At 35.3% G+C, this 24126-nt stretch overlaps 1 protein-coding gene across 1 annotated transcript in view; it reads right to left on the reverse strand.

The window, feature by feature from the left end:
• Positions 1-24126, reverse strand: part of Gabra1 (gamma-aminobutyric acid type A receptor subunit alpha1) — a 48540-nt gene that overhangs the window by 11200 nt on the left and 13214 nt on the right. Inside the window, exons 3-6 of the mRNA XM_027938702.2 lie at positions 21045-21112; positions 15873-16093; positions 13329-13411; positions 5913-6056 (exon numbers count right to left, since the gene is read on the reverse strand). Coding sequence (XP_027794503.1) covers positions 5913-6056; positions 13329-13411; positions 15873-16093; positions 21045-21112 — 516 coding nt within the window. The remainder of the gene's footprint in view (positions 1-5912; positions 6057-13328; positions 13412-15872; positions 16094-21044; positions 21113-24126) is intronic.

Raw genomic sequence — 24126 nt, forward strand, 5'->3', positions numbered from 1 at the left:
CTATAATGTCAGTAAGAAGAGTGTCTACATCTACTCCATTATCTTTTGTTATTGGAATCTGGCATTTTTGTGAAGACTGTGAAAAGCATATGATTTTTTGAGATCTAAAGAGCCATTATTTGACATCATATTTATTTTATAAACAACCTTCATTCCCTAACAGATTGGAGAAAGAATAGAAGGGCTTTCAGTATTTTGAATCCTTCTTTCTAAACTAAATGAAAACTAAGAAGTTTATTTATTGGCACAAAACTTTTAGATAAGGGAAGGAAAGGACAGCAACATCAGAATCAAGTTGTAATCATTTAAATATGAAAGGAAAACAAGACAACAACAGAAAGCCCCACTCTCCTATATTAGATTGAAAGAGTCTAGACAATAAGGGCTTATGCGCTAAGCATGTCAATTTCTTTTCCTCTAATTCAACGGTCTAGAAGAATTGCAATTCAAATATCTTTGCACAACATCTATCCCTGAGGGAAGCTTGTAAATTAGATGTGACAATGTTTCTGATATATTACAATATAAAATTAAGGAAAATGGAAGAAAAATAATGGGATATAATTTTGCAAAATGCTATTAAGGGCTTGTGTAGACCTGACTTCTAATCTTTGCTTCTTCCAATGTTAGTTACTAAAAGATAACTACCTTGCTTAGCATTACTTGGCTTCAGTTTCTTGACATGTCCAATTCATGAGATAGTAGTTAGCTATCCTGCCATGCTTTAAGGCTAAAAACAAATAATAGATGTAGAAAAAAAAATAAAAATCCTAAGTCCTACACAAATTAACAATTTGAGGATGGAAAACGCAGCTGTATATGTTCTCTCCAGCTTGGGAAATCAAATGTCCAGATAGTGAATAAAATTTTATTAAGCACTGATTCCTTCTACAGTTATCATGTGCCTTCTAAGTTTTTAAAATTCAGTCTTTACTATAAACACGATTCTTTAAAAAGAAATGATGTATCATAATATTATGGACGGGTGGCTGGGGGTATTTTAATAACTGCTTCAAAGGGTACTGAAATAGAAATAAGGAGAAAGAGAAATAAGGAGATAAGTCTACAGTGCTGGGTCACTTCACCTTTCTGAACCATTTTTCACGCTTGAATTCTAAAGTGACTGACAAGGTAACCAAGTCTTTTTTTCCTCTAAATCTCTGTAAATTTATAATTATTTCCCTGGAGATCATGTATGAAGCTTTATAAATGGTAGCCCTTGAGGTCCCTGTGGTGAGTGCTGACCACCACTGTCACTTCATGATCAAAGACAGTTGCAGTCTTCATTGTTTTGACATTGCAAGGTCATCCTTAAATCAACTTATTCAGAGGAGCCTCTGTAGCTCAGAAAAAGGGCCCCACAATTCTTCTTAGCCATTTTATTCTGAAGATAAATAAATGATCATCATTCAGGAGAAACAACTTATTGCCAAACAAATTGTGATTTCCTTTAAACAAATTTACTTTGGTGAATACAGAGAGCTTCCAGTCATCATTATGTGTTTTAAAAACCTTTTATGTCATTGCATTCTCATTGTTTTCTGTACACCAGTATCTTTCTTATGACTAATGGCCAGTCATTTTTTTTTTATTTTTATGTGTAAGTTATATCTCATGCCCTTGAATCACTTTTGTCATTTTTGTATGAACTCCCCTTAAAACTTTGCTTAGGAAATGTCATGTGATGAGATGTTAGGAGAAGGGGTCTTGCCTAGAATCTGGGTCCAAACTTTCTTCCCCAATACTTCAAGCAGAAAAGACCTCCTTCTCCATTTCTTCACCACTTCACTTTTGTACTAGCTCTGCCATGAACCACAAATAGTAACATCTGCTATTTTCTGCCTGGTTTTTACACAGCAGACCCTGTTCCTAGCGGTTGACATGCATTTTCTCATTTCAAATTCACAGTAGTTCATGAAGCACATACCAACTATGAGTAAAGATGAATAAAGATACGAGAATATTTGCCAAAAGGAACAATTCATTAGTGCTCAAGCCCACAATGGAGCCCTTGTTACATAATTCCGGAATTCACCTCCCTAACTGTGCTTCCCTTATTACATGCCTGTGTTGCCTTTTACTCTTGTGCTTTGTAATTGAAAAGCACACTCTGTGGCCAGACAGCTCAGATCCAAACCACAGATCCTCCTCCTCCCAGCTGTGTGATCTTGGAAAACTAATTAAACCCTGCTGTGCCTCAAATTCCCATCTACAAAACCAGGATAACAATACTGCAAAACCCCTAGGATTTCATGAGGATCAAAGATGAGAATACTGGCTATAATGTTTTATATATATATATATATATATATATATATATATATATATATATATATATATATATATATATATATATATATAATGTTACTTATATCTCTCAACCAGGAGCTTCTTGAGGGTAAGGGCTGTGTGTCTTTCATCTCTCCTATCCAGGCTCAATCACAAGTTGGAAGCAATAAAACACACACACACACACACACACAACCCTGATTGAAGGAATAAGAGGATACATGAATGAGTAATAGAGAACTATATTGGATTTGAAAGCCCATGATAATTTATCCTTTCTATGTTCGTATAATGATTTCGCTCCACCAGGTGAATAAGTATCCTTCAAAGTGAGACACTAATGAATTTTCTTTCCCTAAATTTGATGGCAGACTTCAAGGAAGGGATTGCATCTCTAATGTGTTTGCACTGAAATAAATAAATACATATAGTGTTAGAATTCCCATCATTTCCCCTTTGGTGTCAACAAAAATGATCTGGAGGTATTTTGACCTGGGATTGTGTGCTTCCATGTTCAAATGTGTGCTGGTGGCAGGCGAGCAGGACACCCTCTAACCTTGTCAGAGGTGATCTGAACTGATCATCCCCCAAGGAGAACTCCAAAGAAGACAAAGATGTCCCTTATCTACCCATTCTCATTGGGAGGCTAGCTCTTATCATCATTTTCTAGTTTTCTGGTAAAAAAAAAAAAGGGAAGGTGTATTTCACTCAATGCCAGTTATCTTAGTGTTTTCAGGGCTACACGAAGAGATGTGACATAGAGCACTGAAGACCTTACACCGCATCTTTATTTCTTTCCCTTTAAATCTACTAGGGTGGATTACTGATGAGCTGAATTCAATGTCCTAATTGGAGTTGAACACATGCATCAAACTGAGCTTCTATCCTTGAGAATTTGCTCATTATTCTCCCTCTTCCCCAATACTCCTAAGGGAATAACAGGGGAAAGTTCCTGTTTCATACAGGCAAACTAGCTGTCCCATCACAGAGTGACCACTTCTGATAGACCCAATTTTCTTTCTTTTCTTTTTTTTTTTTTTTTTTTTTTTTTTTTGAGTAACTGGAATGCAGTTAGCTTGAATCCTTAGGAAATGAACTTGGGATGGATTAGGATTGGCTCAATGGTAGAGAGCTTGCCTAGCATGCACAAGGCCTTCAGTTCAATCCCCAGCATTGAAAAAAAAATTTAAAAAGAATAAAGAAATAAATAATCGTGACGGAGCTTTTGGAATCTAACAAAGCCAACTAATTTTGCACACGTGGTAACTGGGGCCTAAAGTGGGTTGCAGTGACATGCTGAAGGTTGCTAGGGCTAGAAGCAGAGTGGAGGCCTTGCTCCTCTGAGCCAAGGTCCAGGCTTGCACACTGTTGCATACGTACTTGTAAATTTGAATGCTTTTCCTGACATACTCCAACTTCCATTTTAATAATAAAGGTGGCCTTTTTGTACCACAAAATGTCTGCATCTATTATTCGAAATGCCCTTGGCTTAGAACTGTGATTATTTGTCTCTCACCAGATGTAGACTAGCAAAATGAAAAGCCAACTTCTGAAGCAATCCTTCCTTAAATATTCTAATCTATCTTCATTTATCTATTTGTTTATTAATTCAAAATATTTATTCAGTGCCTCCTATGTCTCAGCTATTACAGAAAATAATAGAGGCACAGAGGACAGACATTGTCTCTGGCCTCACAGAAATGTTAATCACAGTGCTTACCATCCATTTGGATAATTATGGTGTACGTGTTCATGTGCTCTTAGACTTTGGATTCCATGAGAGCAAGACCTGTGCCTTGTCTGTCATTGACTCTCTAGCGCCTGTAGTAATATCCAGGTTATAAGAGTGTTAGATGTTTAAGAAGTAAACACAGATTTTTTTTTTTTTTAGTATCGTTTTCAATACAGAATGTTTTGAAAAAGAAAAATCTTCAGCACTTTCCATGTTTGGGATATGTTCAGGATTAGAGTTACAGCTACTACATGCCATTTTGATCACCTACCATGTAATATTCTGCAGTATTTCATACTATCTCATCTTTAATGCAAAGCGATGACTTTCCTATTCCTTAGATGAAAATACAGCTTCTGTTTGGATAAACGATGACTTGTCAAAAGTAACAAGACTTCTAAACAATAGGACCAGGACTTGAGTCTCCATCTTATAGCTCAACCCAGGACTTTCTACCACTCCATTTCTAATAAAAGCCAAGCTGAGGAACATTCTTGCCCATATATTTTTAAACAAGCAGCATAAATATGTAAGATTCTCAGATAGCTATGGAAGCTTTTAGAAACAAAAGACAGATTCAATTAGGCAGAACTCACCAACAATCACAGTAAGAGATATCAACCTATTATTTGAAGGTGTTGGAATTATGAGAGTCCCAAGATAAAGTCTGAAATCTAACAAAAACTTTTTTTTCTGATAAAAATTGTATTAAAAAATTGTACAAAATAATCTTTCTTTACTAATCCCAAATCAAAATGAATAGACAAATGTAAATTATATAAGACATTCATAAAAATAATTGTTGGTTCATATTAAATATTTCAGTAATTACACATTTTAAAATATTGAACACTGTGGGTGTAAGTTTTCTTAATTTTTAAATTCCATCTTTTACTTCTAGCTACTCTGGCTTGAAGATCACATTTTCAGATAGTAAAAAATAGTTATTCACATAATTAACCCTTAGTGTTTGAAATGCTTTAAGAACTCAGATATGGCTTTCTAATAGTATCTAAGCTAGTTCCAATAACATCATTAGTGAATCACTTACAACACTCCAAAGGAGGGTACCCCACCTACTTTCAGTTCCAACATGGAGGATCCAAAGTACCGTGGCTACAGCTCCATTGACTTTAGCTGTGGAAGATCTTTGGCTAAATCCACAAATAGATTTATAGAATGAATTGTTTTTTTTTATTTATTCATTTATTGGTACTGAGGATTAAACTCAAACACTGAGCCACATCCCCAGCCTTATTTTGTATTTCATTTAAAGACAGGGCCTTACTGAGTTGCTTAGCGCCTTGCTATTGCTGAGGCTGGCTTAGAACTTGCTACCCTCCCTTCTGCCTCAGTCTCCCAAGCCACTGGGATTACAGGCATGCGCCACCACACCCCACTCAAATTGGCTTTTTGATGTCCCATGTGTAACCATCATTGTCAAAACTTCACTGAGAATCATTTATTCATGGCAAGAAATGGAGCCTGGATGATATTAATAGCCAATATTTATGGAAAGTTTTTTCCTATGGCAAGTAATTTTCAAGGGTTTAATTTCTTCTTCCAAAAACATGTAGGCTAACTACAACCAGCTTGCAAAAGTGGAGAAATAAGGAATTAACCCAGACATTCATCCCTAAGAGTTCATGTATTTACCTGCTATGCTACACTGATCACCCAGAACCAGCTCCTTATTTTGCAAACACAGCAAGAAGCCAACTATCATCCAATGACAGGTCTTACATCACAGGTCTACAGAGTTTACATCTAATATCAGCTCAGCTCACCCCGAGTTTTGTGTGATCTTCTGGAGAACTCATTGAGTTCTCACATCCCCACAGTATATTTTTATACCCCTTCCTCATACCTGGAGTAAGCAAATGGTGCTTACCTGTGCTGGACTGGACAATTCCAGAGTCTACTGTTTGTCCAAGAAGATCATACTGGTTTAAGCGTGACCCATCTTCTGCTACAACCACGGAGCGTGCTGGCTCTCTGGTCCACTCATAGACAACTTCTGCTCTGGTATAAGCATCTGAAAGAAAGGATGTAAAATTATCCATGCATTTGCCTCTTTGATTTTTCTTGTTAGTTAATGTTTCACCAGCTTCATATCTTCTCTCACAGCTTCAGAGGGAAGGCTAGCACAGAAAAACCCACATTTCTTAGTTTGGGAACACCAAAATACATTTTTCTGATTCTTTCAGTCATTTGGTCACTCTTTCAGCAAATTCTTGTTAAGAATCTACAAAGAGCAAAGTACCGTGCTGGGGACAGTAATGAATGAAATGAGCAAGGTTGCCAATCTTAGGGGATGTGCACTTTAGTGGTGGGGACAAAAGCAGATGAGCAAATAAACATAAAATTCCAACCATGTTAAGTGCAATAAAACCATACACAAGGGCTAGTGCTGTAGCTCAGTGACAGAGCACTTGCCTAGCATGTGTGAGGTACTGGGTTCAATCCTTAGCACCACATAATAATAAATAAAATAAAGGAATTCTGTCCATCTACAACTACAAAAATAAAAATTTAAAAAATATACAACTGGATAAAGGGATGGAGAGTGATGTGGGGGGGAGGGGACTATTTTAAGGCAGGTAAAGGACTCAGAGAGTCTCTGAGGAGGTGGCATTTATATTAGTATCTGATAGAAATGGAAAAATGATCCAAGTGAGGTCATGAGGAGGAGATCACCCAATGCAGGCTAATGATATTTTTCTTCTATTGAAGGTAAAAGCTTGACAAATATAATATGACTACAGTGAAGGGCATGAGCGATAAATAAGAGATAAAATAAGATCAGAGTCAGTAGCTTGGTTTCATATTATGTTAAGCTACAGGAAGTTTATGATAAATATGAAAAGTAACATTATAAATTTTGCTATTTGCAAAGAAAGTTTGATATTACTCCCTTTTATCAATTATGCTTCTTATGGATATTTACCATCATTATGAAGAGGATGCAAATGATGATAATGAGTTACATTATAGAGCTTTTCTTCCCAATCGCTTTCACATGCCATGTCACTTTTAACCTAGCCATCTCCTAGGCAAGTGGTTTGGTCATAAATCTTTAATCCACTGCAGGTTGGAGGAAGAGAGTGCATAGGTTAAGAGAAAAATAGGAGAAGAAATTCCACAGCTCTTCTGGAAAAATGAACACAACTTCCACAGAACACAACTTCCTATAGGCTGACATGAGAGTATATAGTCCCCGCTGTTCAGATGCAGGGTGGTGTTAAACATTTAAGGAAAATCCCATGAGAGACAGTAGGCTGTGTCCAGGGAATTTGCTGGGAGAGCATGGTAGCAAAAGTTGGCCTTAATGTATAAACTGGACTCATTGGCCAAGGGCCATCTTCTCCATTAGACACAGTGGGCACAGTTCCCAGGCCCTGAAATAGTTTCAAAAGGCCATAAAATGTTTTAATATTTTTTAGATTAAAGATAATAAAATAAATATAACCTCACCTGGCTTACATTCATCTTTAACTAACATAGTCATAAAATATAATTTTGTATTCACCTGTATACTAATATAATCGTAAAATAAAATTTTAATTTTGTTTTGGAGGAATGGTCCCCAAAGGCAAAGATGCTTAGGGCATTCACACACACACACACACACACACACACACGCACACACACGCGCGCACATACACACACACGCGCGAGCGCGCACCAAAAAAAAAAAAATTCATGATTCAGCCCTTCTTGCCCCAACCCTCAACCCTGGGTGACCAGGCCGGTGACTTGCACCCAAACATGGGTGTTCCCAGCCTCAAACATTATGCAATGTAAAATTATGGATGACTTTTGAAAATGAAGTTGCCTTCAGGAGGATGCACACCTTGAGCCTTACTGTCTGAAAGAAAGCTTCTTAAAATGACCATGTTCCTCTGAGTCGACTGACTCAGCAAATGGAGTCAGTGTCCCCTGGTTTCCCATGAGTGTCCTGTCATCATTTCTGGATCAATTTGCAATCATATATCTCTTAAAACAATTTTTTTCTAGAAGTTTAAGGGAAATTAATTTAGCTGTTCATGAGAAAGATTAGAGTGACAGACGAATATTTTGGAATCTGTCCTTATTTACTTTTCTACTTTTTAATTGTGATTGTGATTGTCCTCACTAATATACATTGGTGTTGTAGACTGTAGGAAGAATGCATGTCTCTTATATTTTAAAGCTCTTAGAAGAGGGCAGAGCACACTAGTTTGAGATGGAACATATTTCACACAATTTGTAGGAAGCTACATTTAGTAAGATATTTTGCTGGCATCTTGTTCTCTTACCTAAGAAGCCATTCTCAGATGATGGCGGCATGGAGTGATTGAATACTCGACTCAGAAAGACCTTGAAGGCCGTATAATTCCATCACACTACATAGATGGTAAATCGAGGCACAGAACATTAAATGACTTTTGTAAGCATATATCGTATTTATTGAGAAAACTGAACTAACAACTTAGGATGTGATTCATTCTACTCCACTGCTGTTTTAAAGAATTTTTTAGGCAAAAGCTGTATATATATATTTCATAAGCTAAGAAAGGATAGTTGGTGATAATGCAGTTCTAGATCTAAAGTCACTTCACAAAAAACTAAATCCCTTGCTACTATATGACGCTCCTATTAGCAATAGTGGTTTGTCATATGTTGTCACTTGGATGCTGATATAGTTGTGGAGAGAAAACTGTCACCCATTGACTTTTCATTTCTTCTTCTTATTATTCTTATTATTATTGTTACTAGGGATTAAACCCAGCAGTGCCTTACTACTGAGCCACCTCCCCAGCCCTCCACCACATTCTTTTCCTTTATTTATTTATTTATTTATTTATTTATTTATTGAGACAGTGTCTCACTAAGTTACTTAGGGTCTTGCTAAGTTGCTGAGGCTGTCCTGGAAACTGTAATCCTCCTGCTTCATCCTCCAAAGTTGCTGGGATTACAGGGGTGCACCACTGTGACTGATTTTCCTTTCATATAATTTTTAACAACTCTTTTCCTGAAATTAGAAACCACACTGTGTGTAAAAATATGCATCTACTACCAACATGCCATCAATCTAAAGGTGCAGATAACTCATTATTCACATCTCCCCACAGAAACCTTCCAAACTAAAGAAGAGTAAACTCACATGATGAAAGACAATATTTAAGATAGAGAAGACAAACATACATAAGGCCTAAGAACAGATGATAGGTCCTCTTTGTTTCCTCAAATTCCAGTATCTGAAAAGATGAAAGCTTACTTGATTTGAAACTTCAGCATTAAAAAAAAGGATTTAAAAGGATTTTCAACTATTTGATCAAAAATTTTAGGCTATGCTATCAAATAAATCATACAACCCCCTAAACGTTTTTTTTTTTTTTTTTCTTTTTTAAAGGCAGGAAGATTTTGGTTGGGATTATGAAAGAACTTTATGGGGCTCAACACCAGGAACACAGACTTAGTATCAGAAAAGCAACTGATAATGGATACTATTGTTTCATGTTTATGATCTCTGTATTTCCATTAGCACGAAGCAGTTGAGCTGTATAATGTCCAAAGTTAGGCACTTTGGAGAATTCATTTAAATTTCTGTGCATTCTCCTCTCCTTTGTTTGTAAGGCCCTGAGATTGACAGTCAGTTAAGAAACATTCATTTATGAAAGTCTTCTTACTAGATCTAGTACCTGCTTGGATCTTAGTGTCAGAATTCAAAACCTGAATGTCTTCTTTTAGAATCAAGGATTTATTTTGTATCTTCCTCATAAGACAGTTAAGCTGTAACCCATGCACTGTCTCTGGGTTAACTGGCCTTATGAAGAGGTCTTCATCCCCAGCCAGCCAGAAACATTGTTCAGCAACTGACAATTGGAATCTAATGGAATGCAGGAAGGAAAACATCTGGTTTTCCAAGTGTAATGCTTATTAACATAAGGACAAAGTTACTCCAGAAGTGTCATAAACATTCATTGTCTAGAACTCAACTAAATCCCTGGAAACTTGTCTTGCTTATCCTCTTCTCGGACATTTGAGTGAGACATTCACGCCAAATACTGGGTCAAAGAATTTTTTCACTCACTTTTTCCTCCTTTTCTTCACCTTTGAAATATACTAATGAGCCCAGGGAAGAAATGATCAGACAAGGAACAGACCTCCTGCTGCCTATCATGCCAAGGCCAGGCAATAAAAACCATTCATGGTGGGCTGTCCCACTGAGCAAGACAATCTTAGCCTCTTTCAACATCCATCTCTGTTTTAGTTTAGTTCCCCACAGATCTTACACCCTCTTTTCTGAAGTTCAAACATCGAAGGAGCATTTGAAGTCTGGTTAGTGTAATACTAATACTAGCTTCATTTTATTAACCTCTGCACTAGGAAATGCTGAGTAATATATATAAACTCATGAAGTTTCCAGTCCTCAGACAATAAAAAGTATTAACCAAGAAATAAAATGAATAATTCATGCTGTGATAAATAAACTTGTGTTGGGATCAAGAAGACTGATGAGGTTGTGTGTAAATTCCTATAAAGTCGTCAGGGAAGGCTTGAGGAAATGACATTTATATGGAGATGTGGGAAGATAGAAGAAGCCAGCCATGATAACACCAAGGGAAGAGTAACCCAGGGAGACAGATGGGCATGTGCAAAGGCACTGAGGTGGAGACTGATATGTTTTTCTTTCATATCAGCTTTTCTATGTGATACACTATTTTCTACTCATTATCCATTTCCTTCTTCCTAAAATATTTCCAATATTTTTCAGGAAAATTATTTGCCCAAACAAAAAAATTCTTAATTTTGCAAATAGCACTGGCAATCTGACACACATTTGATTACTGATATGTAAGTAGACGCCTGTTAGGATTTCAGGAAAAGCTTTTATGTTTTTCATGCAAAACTGAATTCTCTCTTAGCTTTCCTGCCTATTCCACTTATTTTTGAAAGCAGAGTTTCAGCAGCCATCTTTTGATGAGAACGAATATCTGGGGACACTGTAACAACATCAGCTTTGTTAACATGCTGAAATAACCACTAATCAACCAATAATGATTTGCCTCCATAATCATATAGGAATACAAAAATGTTTCTTTTCTTCACCTATCCTTACTGTTGAAAAAAATTCTTACTAATGTAAAAAAAAAATGCAATTAATTGCCCCAGTAAGGACACTCTAAAGATAAATAGGGGCATAATTAGCAATTTTACTATATCAGTATATCTATGATATATTAGGGGTATATCAGTACAGCCTCAGGAAAATTACCATTGGTAATCTTTCTAAGTATAATAATATGTTGTAGATTAGTGAGTTTATAGATGCACAGACATTTAATATGCTTCCTGGCAGACAGGTAACCCATAATATATATTATCATTGTTAAAAATGGAACTGGTATTCAGGATAACACATACTAGTCCATGATGTAAAATTTATGTTAAATTGAGGAAAGTGTGGGAAGAAAGAACTTATCACCAATGGCCTGATTAGCTGACAGTTGTTGAGGTAGATTATCCTTAATTTTCTCTATAGAAGGAGCTTCAGAAATAGAGAACATTGTCCCTCCATGACCAGTGCTAGTAGGATCATGAGGGCCCCTTTGTGTGCTGGGTTCCTACACTACCACTATTTTTCTTCATGAATCATATCTTCACCAAAGTAATTGCTCAGATGCCTGTCTAGTGAGAACACAGAGCTGGTTCAGTGTCCCAGGAGTGGACTCAGTACTTGTATGCAACACCTGTGCAGAAAATCAATTCAGGTGCTCATGCAAGTCAAAAGCAAAAGGGCAGAGAGAACACCAGAGAATCCAGTCTCCAGGCCACTGTTCTCTTGGCTCCTCTCAGATGCACTGAAGTGTCTTCAAACAGCAGAAACCCAGAAAGTCATCATGAAGGAGATATATCTAGAGGCCCATCAAAAGTATGAGCATATTCATGAATTCTATGCAATGTCCCAACCAATCCAGAAAGATTTAAGAACTATGAGAATAGATTATTTTCTAGAAATCTCCATAAAGGCAGCCTTCATTAGTAAGGAGAAACTTGCATATTGTTCTTTGCTGCCTACTAGTATTTCCCACTTGTAATTATTCTTAAGACCAGACACTGCCAGTAATGATACACAATGAATAATCTCTGTTTATTAAGAGGAATATGTTATCCATGAAGTACAAGCCTCATACTCCATTCTTTTCTCAAGAATACCTTTTCAACAAAAATAGAATTTTTCCACTAAATACCTTAATCTATACTGTATAGTCTGCTAGACAGAGAATTGCTCTGAAATAGTATTAGAAAGTTATCTACCAGTCCACCTGACTATAGCAAAACTTTTGAGAATTAAAATAGATAAAAGCAAATAAATACTTGCATTATGAGGTGAGAGGTATCCTAATTAGCCTGAATGATTATTACACAATGTGTATGCGCATTGAGACATCACAGTAAGCCCCCTAAATATATATATGTATGTATATATATATATATATATATATATATATATATATATATATATACATACATATATATGTAAAATTAGTATGTGTCAATTAAAAATAAAATGATACTTGAAAAAAAACACATTTTTTAATTACTACTTACAGGAAAACAGGGATTACTACTTATAGGACATCCCTGTAGCAGGTTGCTTCTTTCTTTTCCTTTTTTTTTTTTTTTTTTTTTGGTGCTGGGGATTGGATTGAACCCAGGGCCTTGTGCACACTAGGCGAGCACTCTACCAGCTGAGCTATATCCCCAGCCCAGCATATTGCTTTTTGAAGCTTCTTGATGCCTATGTGTCTCCCTAACAGATATAACTAATTAGCAGTCTCTTAATAAACTCTCTTAAGAGTAAAGAAAATGTTGACATCCAATTCAAGTCTTTATACATGTACTTTGTATAATGATGACCATCACATTCCACCATTCTTGTTATTCCCCTTTTAACATATTTTATATACAAACAGAAATACAAAAAGCATGGTATTTATGTGTATTAAGAATCGTAATACAAAAAAAGTAACATTACCTTAGATTAGGTAGAGGGAAGTGAAAGGAGGGGAAGGCAGGGGATAAGAAAAATAGTAGAATGAAACAGATATTATTACTGTATGTATGTATGTGACTGTATGACCAATGTGATTCTATAATATGCATACTCAGAAAAATGAGAAATGATATCCCATCTATGTATGATACATGAAAGTTTATAAGTGCATTCTACTGTCATGTATAACTAATTAAAACAGATAAACAAATAAAAAAGCAAAAAAAAAAAAGAGTAAAGAAACTGTGAAGTAAATTTACTCACAGCTTCCAAATTTCAGTGGGCAGGCATGGGCATCCATGGGGAAGTCCTCCAAATGCATTGGGCACTCAGCTCTCACCGTCAGCCTTGTTAATTAAGAGAAAGAACAGGACACAAACAAAAGCTCTGTAGGTTAAACTCTCGCCAACAATCTGAGTTAGATGCTATTAACAGTAGCAGAGATATGAATAAAACAGGAGAGACAGGCATAAACTATAGATCATGCTAATTTGTTCATAATCTAACATCTAAAAATAATTATTTACAACAATGACAGAATTCTATTCATTTCTTATTTGCTTTGAGAAAAGAGGCAATATTTGGTTTTATGCAATGGGCAAGCATTGCCCAAGTTCTCCTAATAAGTATCATCCACTAATCCACCTGGCTAGAGCAAAATTTTTGAGAATTAAAGTAAATATAAGCAGATATATATTCATAATGAGGTATGCTATTTACCCTCATTTGATGATTACAAAATGAGTATGTGTATTGAAACATCACAATGAACCCCCTAAAATATGTAACTATTGTGTGTCAACAAAAAATAAAATAAAACTTAAAAAATACAAGCATAAACACTAATTCATCCTGCGTTGGGAAGTAGACATCAAGATCAAGGAAGAGAAGTAAAATCCTCCTGCCCTAAATGAGGCTCTGTCTCCTTCCCTAAGTATCATCAAATGCATCAACCAAAGAAGGAATGGGGGAAGGAGGAAGTGTCTTCAGGTTTTGTGAGGCTGAGATTAAAGTTTTCTTGAGAATTTCTACATGACATCATTATATTCCAGCCGGTTAGTTTTATTTTCAAACCTATGGCCAAGTTGGAGCCAGGTCTCGGCTGTGCTTCTCTGTAATCTCTGGGATGTTCTGGGGAACTAATTTCTAGTCATGTTTAAAAAAAATAAAAAAGGATGTCAAGGAAAGAAATTCACTGAAATACATTTGCTCTCCATTTGTAGAATAATGAAGGAATTTATATTCATTTTCTTTATATGATTTTGGCAAGTTTTCATAACCCATATTATTAAGTCACTAAAAAATGTGGTGGGATGTCTTTATAGCCAGTGAAATTATTAAGTGAGTATAACACTGATTACAGCAAATATGAAATGTATAGGTTAATGACTAAATTGCATTCTTAAATCAAACTGCTCAAGCAGTAACTTGTTAGCAAAGGTGGTGAGAAATTTAGGAGATGGCAGTAATATGCTGGTTATTGATGAAGAACTTTACATTCATCAGAAAACCATTATCATAAACTAGTCAGCATGTGCAAATCCTTGCCCAGAAAATCATCTTCTGGGAGGAATGAACACTAGAATTAGGTTCCAAAGCAAATGCATGTTTTGTTTGCTTGTTCGTTTGTTTTATTGTCGTTTGTCTTTGTCACCAACGGACAACATCTCAAATTTCACATATATTTAGTTTTTGGTGTTTTTTTATTTGTTTTTTGTTTGTTTTGTTTTTCATTCTGAAGTTGTATTACACTTTAATAGTTGGGTCTAATATCTAACTGGCTTTTAAAACAGTTTTTCTTTTCCATTTGGATGTTTGTATTTGAAAAGATAGGTATCCTGGAAGCAGTTTTCTCTAAGGGCAAAATATCACGCTATTCTCATGCTGAATACTACCCACTAAATTGAGAATTTTGCCTCTATTACTTTTTTATACCAAAGGAATAACCGGATGTTGGTCAGGTAGGTCTATGAAAACATCATTCTAGCAAGTCATCTGGAAATGAAATACCGCTGCTCCCAAGAATGAGTCCCGGACAATTCAAAATTTTCCATAAATAGGGAATATTCTTTAACACCTCATGTTTTTATTTAAAATATTTATTTAAGATGTTTCTTTAAAATAATGAAAACTTCTTTTGATTTGTGCTCCCTTCATTCAACCTTAAACATAGAGGACATTCTAGATGCTGAATTTTGTAATCATCTTGAAAAGGGAGAAATATTTATATACCAGAAAAAAATGTATATATATGTACTATATAATATACAATATATGTATAGTCTTCAGCTTAAGCAAAATTAAGAATATCTATCAATACCACTTGAAAATGCATGTACTATTTCATGTATGTATTTTCATATAAATTTATATTTTCCTTTAAGAATTCTTTAACATTCTCTATTTCTTATTTTTTGTTCTTCTGAGTAGAAAGATTTTTCCAATCTACACCATTAGATCACTTTCAGAAATTTAATTTAGACCTTGCTGAACAGTTGAACTTCACGAAGTTTTAGTGAGGAAAGGAAGTCAGTTCCTCATATAGAATTAGAGAAGATCAGAGGGATATATTGTTCTGTATTGTATTATCTAATACATACTACAAACATTTTTTCTCATTTTATATAATCATTTTTAACATATTCATGCTTCCCCAATATTCCAGTAGACTAAGATTTCAGAGAAGAGTAATTTTCAAGGTTGAAAAACTTGAAAATCAGTGTCCCACTGTGGCACCTCAGCTTGAGGGTTGCCTACAGTTGGAAGGGAAGCACAGAAAGTTCAAGGCTAAAGTGCCACTGGGCTCACCTCATGGTGTACAGTAAGGTGCCGTCCTCTGTGATCCGCAGTAGTTTGTTGGGCATTGTCATGTTATGCGCCACAGACTTCTTTCCGTTGTGAAAAAAGGTATCTGGAGTCCAGATCTTACTTGCCATTAGGTTGTTTAACCGGAGAACTGTCATGGGTCCTTTAAATTTTAATCTCTCGTCCTTCCAGCTTTGACGGAAAAACACATCTATTGTATATTCCTAGGTAATTTTGAAAAATGGCAGAGTTTACTGTGCTGTGATTTGCAATGCAAATATCTGACAAACAATGCGTAATTCTTCTAACTTTAGAAGACAAATGTGAGCTAGATGATGTTTTAGTAAACTGTGGTAGTATGTACATATTAGTGTCAGGTGAATCACTGGTTGGTGTAAAATATTTTTTTAAATACCTATAATATATGATAGATTTCTTTGTGATAGGAAAATGTTTCCAATTCTCTCCTGAAATACACAAAAGGAAGTGAACTCTGCCGCACTATGCCAACCACTGAAAGAAATAGAACATAAGACTGCTAAAACACAATCTAATGCTAAAGGATATCATGTGTAGGAAAATATTTAAATTAAATATTTGCAGCCACATAGACAAAGTGTAGTCTTTTGGAGAATCTCCCATGGTCTCTGAAAATGTCACACCCAAACCTGTCAATCACAGGTCTAATTTAGGTGTAAAGATCCCATCTTCTGTTTGGCTAGGTAAACATTTTATTTTCACAGATAATATATAGAGAATTCCAAATCTCTGTATATAGACTTTCAGTTTTTCTATTGTCCTACACAATGCAGAAGATTTTGAAAAATAAGGAATCCATTTCCACTTCCCAAAAAAGGGAAGAAGAATATAGAGTATGTGCAGGGTTGTAAGTGTATGTTTGTGATAGTATGTGTGTCTAAGTCACATGAAAAATGTGTGAGGCTTATCATCATTCACAGCCAGGGAATCTATTTATTTGAATAAACACAGCATTTCTTAGGGCCATACCCAGAGACAAACATCTGCTAATCTGAAAACAAGCAATTTGACTTACAAGCTCCTAAAATTGAAAAGGGTAATATTCATCGTCCTTGCAGGTCTTGCTACACTGGCACTAAATTTGGAACTCAATGGTTGGAAATAAAGATCACTACATTCTCCATTAATCTTCCCATGCTCAAAACCGGAAAAAGGACTAACTTGAAAACACCATGCTACATTTTCCTAATCCTCTAAGCACTGATGCATCTGCAAGCAGCTGTTTTTCCAAATCTTACACATATCATCTTTAGGATGTACAAGATAAATAATGTGTGTCTTTAGGCATTTTGTGCACAAATTTAACCACCTGTCTCTTTCCCAGGATTTAAGCAAGACTGGGCAAAACCTGAATGGAAGTTCCTCCTTCTGGCACATTTTTGATATTGCTGAGTCCTTGCTGATCAAGAAACCCACAATTATTGGTGGATGGTTTGTAATGCAACAAAAGCATTGCTAATTGTTGACTGAGACACAAAGAAAGACCCATTACGTGATGCCGTTCTGTTGATGTGGGCAAGACAAGTTACCTTGTTTGCTGGTAAGGTTTTTCTGTATCTGGAAGTGTCAGGTGAATGTCATTGTGATACGAGATAGGATTTACTCTAAACACTGGTTAAGCATTGCTAAATTCAGCAGAGGGAAAACGATTTAGGCTCAGTATTGTCAGAGAAACTCATGGAATAGTAGGATGGACATACAATGGTGATTTTCCATGGAGAAAAATGGGGAAGAGACTGAATTATACCAGGAAGTGATATAGGGAAGCAGTGTTGTCCTGGAAATAACGAGACTGAATTTCTAGTCTGAGTCCAGCATGTTCTTCTTTCTGAACAGCAGACAAGCATATGAAGTAGGAATATAATAGATGAGGATATTTATTTTATCACAACCTGCTACATAAGCTCCATCTATCTGATTGAACTTCTTAAGACTTGTCAATAACAGAGAGAATGGCCACTTATAAATGAAAATTCCAGGAATGTCTAATCTGAACACATTACCATGAACTTTAACATTTTGTTCATTTGTTTGCTAGGTCCAATGAGATTTTTAATAAATTAAATAAACTTAAGTATTAAATAAACTTAAAATGAATTTCTAAGCAAATTTATTCAAAGTATATCCCAAATGCAATGACCGCCCCCCCCCCCCGCCAAAATTAAGAAAATTATATCAAAATTTGCCCAAGGCCTAATGTTTTTATGTTTATCATGTTTACAGCCAGCTTTGCTTGATTACCTCTGTTAGTGGCAGACACTTCATTTCACATAGGCTGTCTTCAAATACTATACTAGTCACAAATGCACACAAAGCAACACTAACTGCCTAAGGTTGATTTCCATTTTCCACTGTATTACAAGTAGAATTGAAAACTGAAATCAAAGCAGTTGATGGTGATCAGCTCCGGCCTAATCAAGAGTGTAAATATTTAGCCTCCCATTTTCTAAGAACTACCCTTGCATGATTACCATGGCAGCAGTAGGTGGCTCCTAGTAGCGATTTATATAGCAAAACCTTGTTCCAATCACCAGAATTCATTAGCTCAAGATTGGGTATCTTGACCAAGATGGACAAACCCCCTTACTCAGAACTTGGGATAAGAAGGGGGGGTGGTGAAGATTTATAAAATTAGATATTATGAATATGAATATAAATTTTAAACTTGCTGGCTAACCTACCTCCAGGAATTTTGTACCCTACATCGCCATGTTCTAACCTATGAAAGTAGGAAAATTTAAGTTGACAATTGTAAGAAGTGAGTCACTACATGTGAATAGAATTTCTAGAATATAGGAAGCTCATAGTATACATTAGAAATTATTCTTTGTCTCATTATTTTATCAACACAAAATTTTATTAGATTTCTATGTAGCTGGGATATATATATATATATATATATATATATATATATATATATATATATATATATATTAGATCAGGGATCCTAAAGAAAATGAGAAGGTAGGTGATGATCATGATCATGCCAAAATAAAGCAGCATGCAAATGAAGGAACTCCATGGAAAAGAGTCTGAACAAATAGCAAAGTCTGCTGAATTTTTTTTTCTAGTTTCTGGGTTCCAGCACACACAAGTAAAAACTCTGAGTTACTCCATTCAGTAAAGTAGGTCTCTGGCGAACATGAGCCTTATTCTGAAGATCTGGGACAAAACATCCGCTATGTTCCTAAATAAATATTGTATTGAAGTGTTATCGCTTGTACCCTTTATTACCATCTGTGTGTGCTTTGAGTTAATACATTTTAAGCACTACGAAAAACAAGGCTCCATGATTATGCTGCCTGGATATTTCTGTCACAACCTAGTGCCCTGGGAATGTGTTGCTTGATGGCCAATTAATGTTTTTTAAAATAAAGTTAAGGAGTTGTCCTAATTTTGTTTTCTATTCCAGATGAAGTCAGATGCCTTGGGAACCACGACTCCCGTAGGGGTGGATAGACTGGAATCTAGTTGCTACAGTTAGCTAATGGGTCACTTTCCTTCTCTAGAAAATGTGAATATGATTAATATTTGGGTAAAATGTTTGCAATGAGAATTAGATTAAACATGATTTGTAAAGCTTTTGCATAGTGCCTAATGTATTGTGAGCATTCTATGATGGTAAATGCTGTTGTGGCTACTGTTATTAATTAGGTATTTCATTAGTTTTCATTTTAAGTCCTACAAAGCTTTCCCTGTTTTGAAAAATAGCTTTGTCATTCTGCCTTCTAATTTTGATTGCCTCTAAATCATACTGCTTCTTTTTATGCACCATTCTTTCATAACATGGTTTAAAAAATTGATCTCCTAAAGCAAAGTGATCAGGTACAATTTCCACTAGTCACTTAGTCAATCAGTGGCAAACCTATGGCCAATTTGATCCTTTGAAAGCAGAAATCAAATGTAGTCTGATTCACAAGTTTTAAGCAGTAGGCAGGTCCCTGGCTTTGAAAGTGTTATTCCTATTTGATGTTTGACCAAAGGCTGTATATAAAATGTTCAAAATAACCATAAGGCTGATGTTGTATCAAAAATCCTATTGTATGCATTTATTCTAAGATGAAAAAAAATCTCATTTGAGTGATGCCTTAGATGTGTAAGCAATTTGCCCAAGGACATGCTACTGCTGGTGGTGAGATTTGAATTCTGCCAGTCTGAATCCTAGAACTGGTCCTAGCAGCCTCCAAGATTGATTGCCTCATAGGAAGAAAATTGTTAACAGGTGAGGAGGTATGACAAAATCATTTGTGGATTATGTGGAAGACAGCTAGAAAAGGTTTGAGTTTGACCTGAATAATTCTGTAACTTTTATCCTGACTCACTCTGAGCTACTTTGAAATCAAAAGACTTTTACACTAAACACCAACCAAGAGGCATTTAAAAAAAATAATTCCTGTTACTATGTCTTTGAAATATTCATAATAGTATATCTTCCTGTCCTCTATGATGCTTTCCTTATGTAGAAGCTTGGCTGTTGTGAATTCAGAATATTATATAACATCTGCAATTCTCTACTGACTTACCACCTCTGATCAGATGGGCTAGGAATTCACGTTAATTTATTTGAATGGAGAAGAGAAAGGACAGGTATATATCCATTTGATTTGCACTTTTGGTAATAATTTGGTGAATCTTTTTTGTAATGAATCCAAACAGTAAACACTAGTGTATTTTATTTTAACTATTTTTTCTGCCTAGTTCTGGTCAAGTATTCACTCAACTTTTATATGCATTTCCTCTTTAGAGCCAAAATTAATTCAGAAACCACAACAGCAATGGTTATTCTGTAAACATTACTAGCTACCTGAAAAACACAATATCCTAGAATCAACATGGCACCTAAGTGAAAGAGAACTTGCACATGACTCCCAGAACACAAATCAAGACAAAGTAGTCACCCCAAGGGATGTAGGAAAAGGAAGACAAATGTGGTTAAGAACCATGTAAATAACACTGATCTGGGAAGAAAATGGTTATATAGAATATATACATATACAAATACACACAATATCAGGTATCTTATACACAGAGACAAAAAGAAATATTCAAGCTTTTCAACTTGTTCCATAAGTACTTATTCAATTCATTTTTTCAAAACTTAAATTTAAAATATACTGAAGATGCTGTGTCACTTACCATATCGTGGTCTGAAACGGGTCCGAAACTGGTAACGAAGATGTCAGTCTTCACTTCAGTTACACGCTCTGATGAAGCAGGAAATTGGGCCAGTGAGTGTCTATCAACAGCTCTTATTAGATCTCACCACCACATACTCACACCCAAATGGGAAATTTATTGGCTTTGATTAGCTATTTCTAAAATTGGTCCACTGTGTAGTCCTGATAATTTACTGCTTACACATGAAATTTCACAGTTAATATTTTCAATGGAGAATAGAGTCTAAATATGCCACGTTGGGAAGCAGACTTTATGGAGAACTCAGCTGCTTCCTAATGACTTCTTCAGGAATGGACAAAGGTGCCTAAATAATACTAAACCACTTCTTATTCCATTAGCATAGGAGTATGCCATAAGTTTAAATATTGTTACACAGCTAGACAGATCCTGCAGGTATGTAGGCTACTCTTGGGATGTATATACTATGTTATGGCAAGCTTTATTAACTCTTTAAGATCTCAAGAGAATGTTTTATAAATGATTGCTTTCTTGCACTAAATCTTAACCAAATTATCTGTATTCCTCCCTGGGAAAAATATGACAACCTATGTAAATATTTTCAATTTTGAGGATAAGTAGAACATATTATGGCATAGAAAAAATTCATTTAACTCATTTCATGTTCAATGTAATTTTATTATATGGGCCTCTGATGGCATATATATCAACCAATAAAACATATTTATTGTAGTTCTCTGACAAACTCAACACAAACACTTCCAAAGAAATACAGTCACTTATCAAGAAATTGAAAAAAAAATGTTGCTTGCAGAAAAAGAAACAATTTGTTGAGGGGTGAGAATGAGAAATATGACTCTGTAATTTTCACCTTAGCTCTGAGAAATAACAGTCTACTGTCTTAAACAGTTGATTTGTCAGTATCTTTGTATCTCTGGCATAGAACATTAAAAACATTATCCTTTAAGTGCAAAAATAAATTCCCTTGAAAATTAAAAGAGCCTGTTTCCTTCAACTCACTTGTGAAAAGTTAAGACTTTTAGCATAAATTCCTAGCAAAGAGGTCATGTCATATGCTACACAGTATGCATATCTCAATTGATCAAACTTTTTTGGAGTTGGAGATATTCCCTTTAATAACGAATCTAATGTTTTTTTTTTTTTTTTTTTTTTTTTTGTTTTCTGCAAAAACTTTCACAGGCTCCAAAATGTTCAAATAAGCCCCTTGACACAGAAATTATCTGGGATTTACCCTTTAAACAATTCAAAGACATAGCTTATGACAAAGAAAGTAGAGTTGTCTATTTAGAGCTCACTTCCAACCTTAATATCAACATGCTGCAGTAACTCAGCATGGATTGAGAGACACAGTTGTCACAGTGAGTCTCAGTTCTCTCACACTCTGTCCACAGTAAGGTCCTTGCTCTTGTGCCCTCAAGCATTTCCCCAATAGATATCTCTCTCTCAGTATGGATGCCTCTTTCAATATTACACTCTTGCTCTCTACATATTTTTTTACTAGACTAACACATTTACCTAGTTAAAACATCTTTATTTCTTAAGACTTCATCAAGAGCTCACATTGTATTAGAATATCAGAAACACTTTTCAATTAAAAAAAAAAGAAAATCTATGCCACCTATTCATAAAAGCTAGAATATATCATATTAAATAAATTCATTTTCCCTTTTATCTTTCAGCATTTTCATTTGTAGATCAAGTAAAAGAGCCATCACTAGAATTTTCTTTGATATAATAAAATACACATTTATTGGTATGAAAAAGAACAGAAACATGACAAGAAATAATGATGTGGGCATATTTTCATGCTAAATTATTTTGTACCAAATCTTCCCCTTATTGGAAATAAGTTTGTTTCTCATCATTCATAGATCAACTTCCTGAAATTAAATACTTCTGAAACAGACCAAGGGGAGAATTAATATCAAAATTATCCCCTGACCTTGATATGATCAAATGTTCCTGTTTTACTATTTTTATAATTAGTTGACTCAACCTCACTTTGCTTCCAAGGTTTAGTTTTTGTTTTTTCCTGATTATGAAACATAAGATTAATAGTAAATATCCTATGGAACTTAGTAACATGGATGTAATCAAAATTTTGTCCATTCTTTTCATTTTATTTTTTTATTTGAGATGCATGCTCATTTAAAAGATACCTATTGATCCCATCTTCAAACTTATACATGCATGGTTGCCTGAGGCATCTCTCTTGGAAAACTTCATCATTCTATTTCTTGCCTGTGGGAAAGCACAGTTCTACATTATAAAGAAATACCTTGGGATAGCTAGTTTTAAAAAATTGGCCCACCAGGTGTTTTAGAGCAACTCTTTTGTATTATTTTGCATGAAAAAGTGCCCTGAAGAAGTGAAGTGTCCGTTTAACAAATGTATGGGTCATTTTCCCTCTATTGTTTTTAGATTGTTAATAGATGACCACGCTACAAAAGCAGCAAATTAAAAGCCTATTTATAAAGATTATTGAACCAAACAGGACATGGAACATGGTTAAGTTTAGAAACATTTATTGCCATGCATAATTGTTACTATGCCATACAGAGATTAGGCATAAATGGAAAGCAATTTACATAAATGACTATAACTTCACTTTTAATTCTTTTATTTTTTCATCTTTTATCTATTCTTGGCCCTAAACTTATTTACCATACTGGTTCACTGCCTTCAGATACTTCATCTTATTTCATACCAGCCACTTGCATCTGAGACATTCCAAAACACACCTTTACAATATTCCAAGGCAAAGACTCTGACCCAGAGCCCCTATATCACAAGTCTCCGAAATGACCTTGTCACCGAGGACTTTAATCACAGATGCATTCTTGTTCTGTATGTTTTTCTCTTTCTCTTCCAAACATTAAGAAACATTCCATGTCAGAGAACTTAAGGATGTATGTGAGGGACTGCAGTGACCAGTCAATGACTAAATGGGAGGGGTGAGGGAGGGCAGAAGAGGGGTAAAAACAGAGTGAAACAAGGCTCTGCATGCCTCTCTGTTCCTGCAGGGCCAGGATAACTACAGGAAGAGAGCAACCACTTTCCT

The sequence above is a fragment of the Marmota flaviventris genome, chromosome 5 (genome assembly GCF_047511675.1).
Source record: "Marmota flaviventris isolate mMarFla1 chromosome 5, mMarFla1.hap1, whole genome shotgun sequence".
In the NCBI taxonomy this organism is placed as follows: Eukaryota; Metazoa; Chordata; class Mammalia; order Rodentia; family Sciuridae; genus Marmota; species Marmota flaviventris.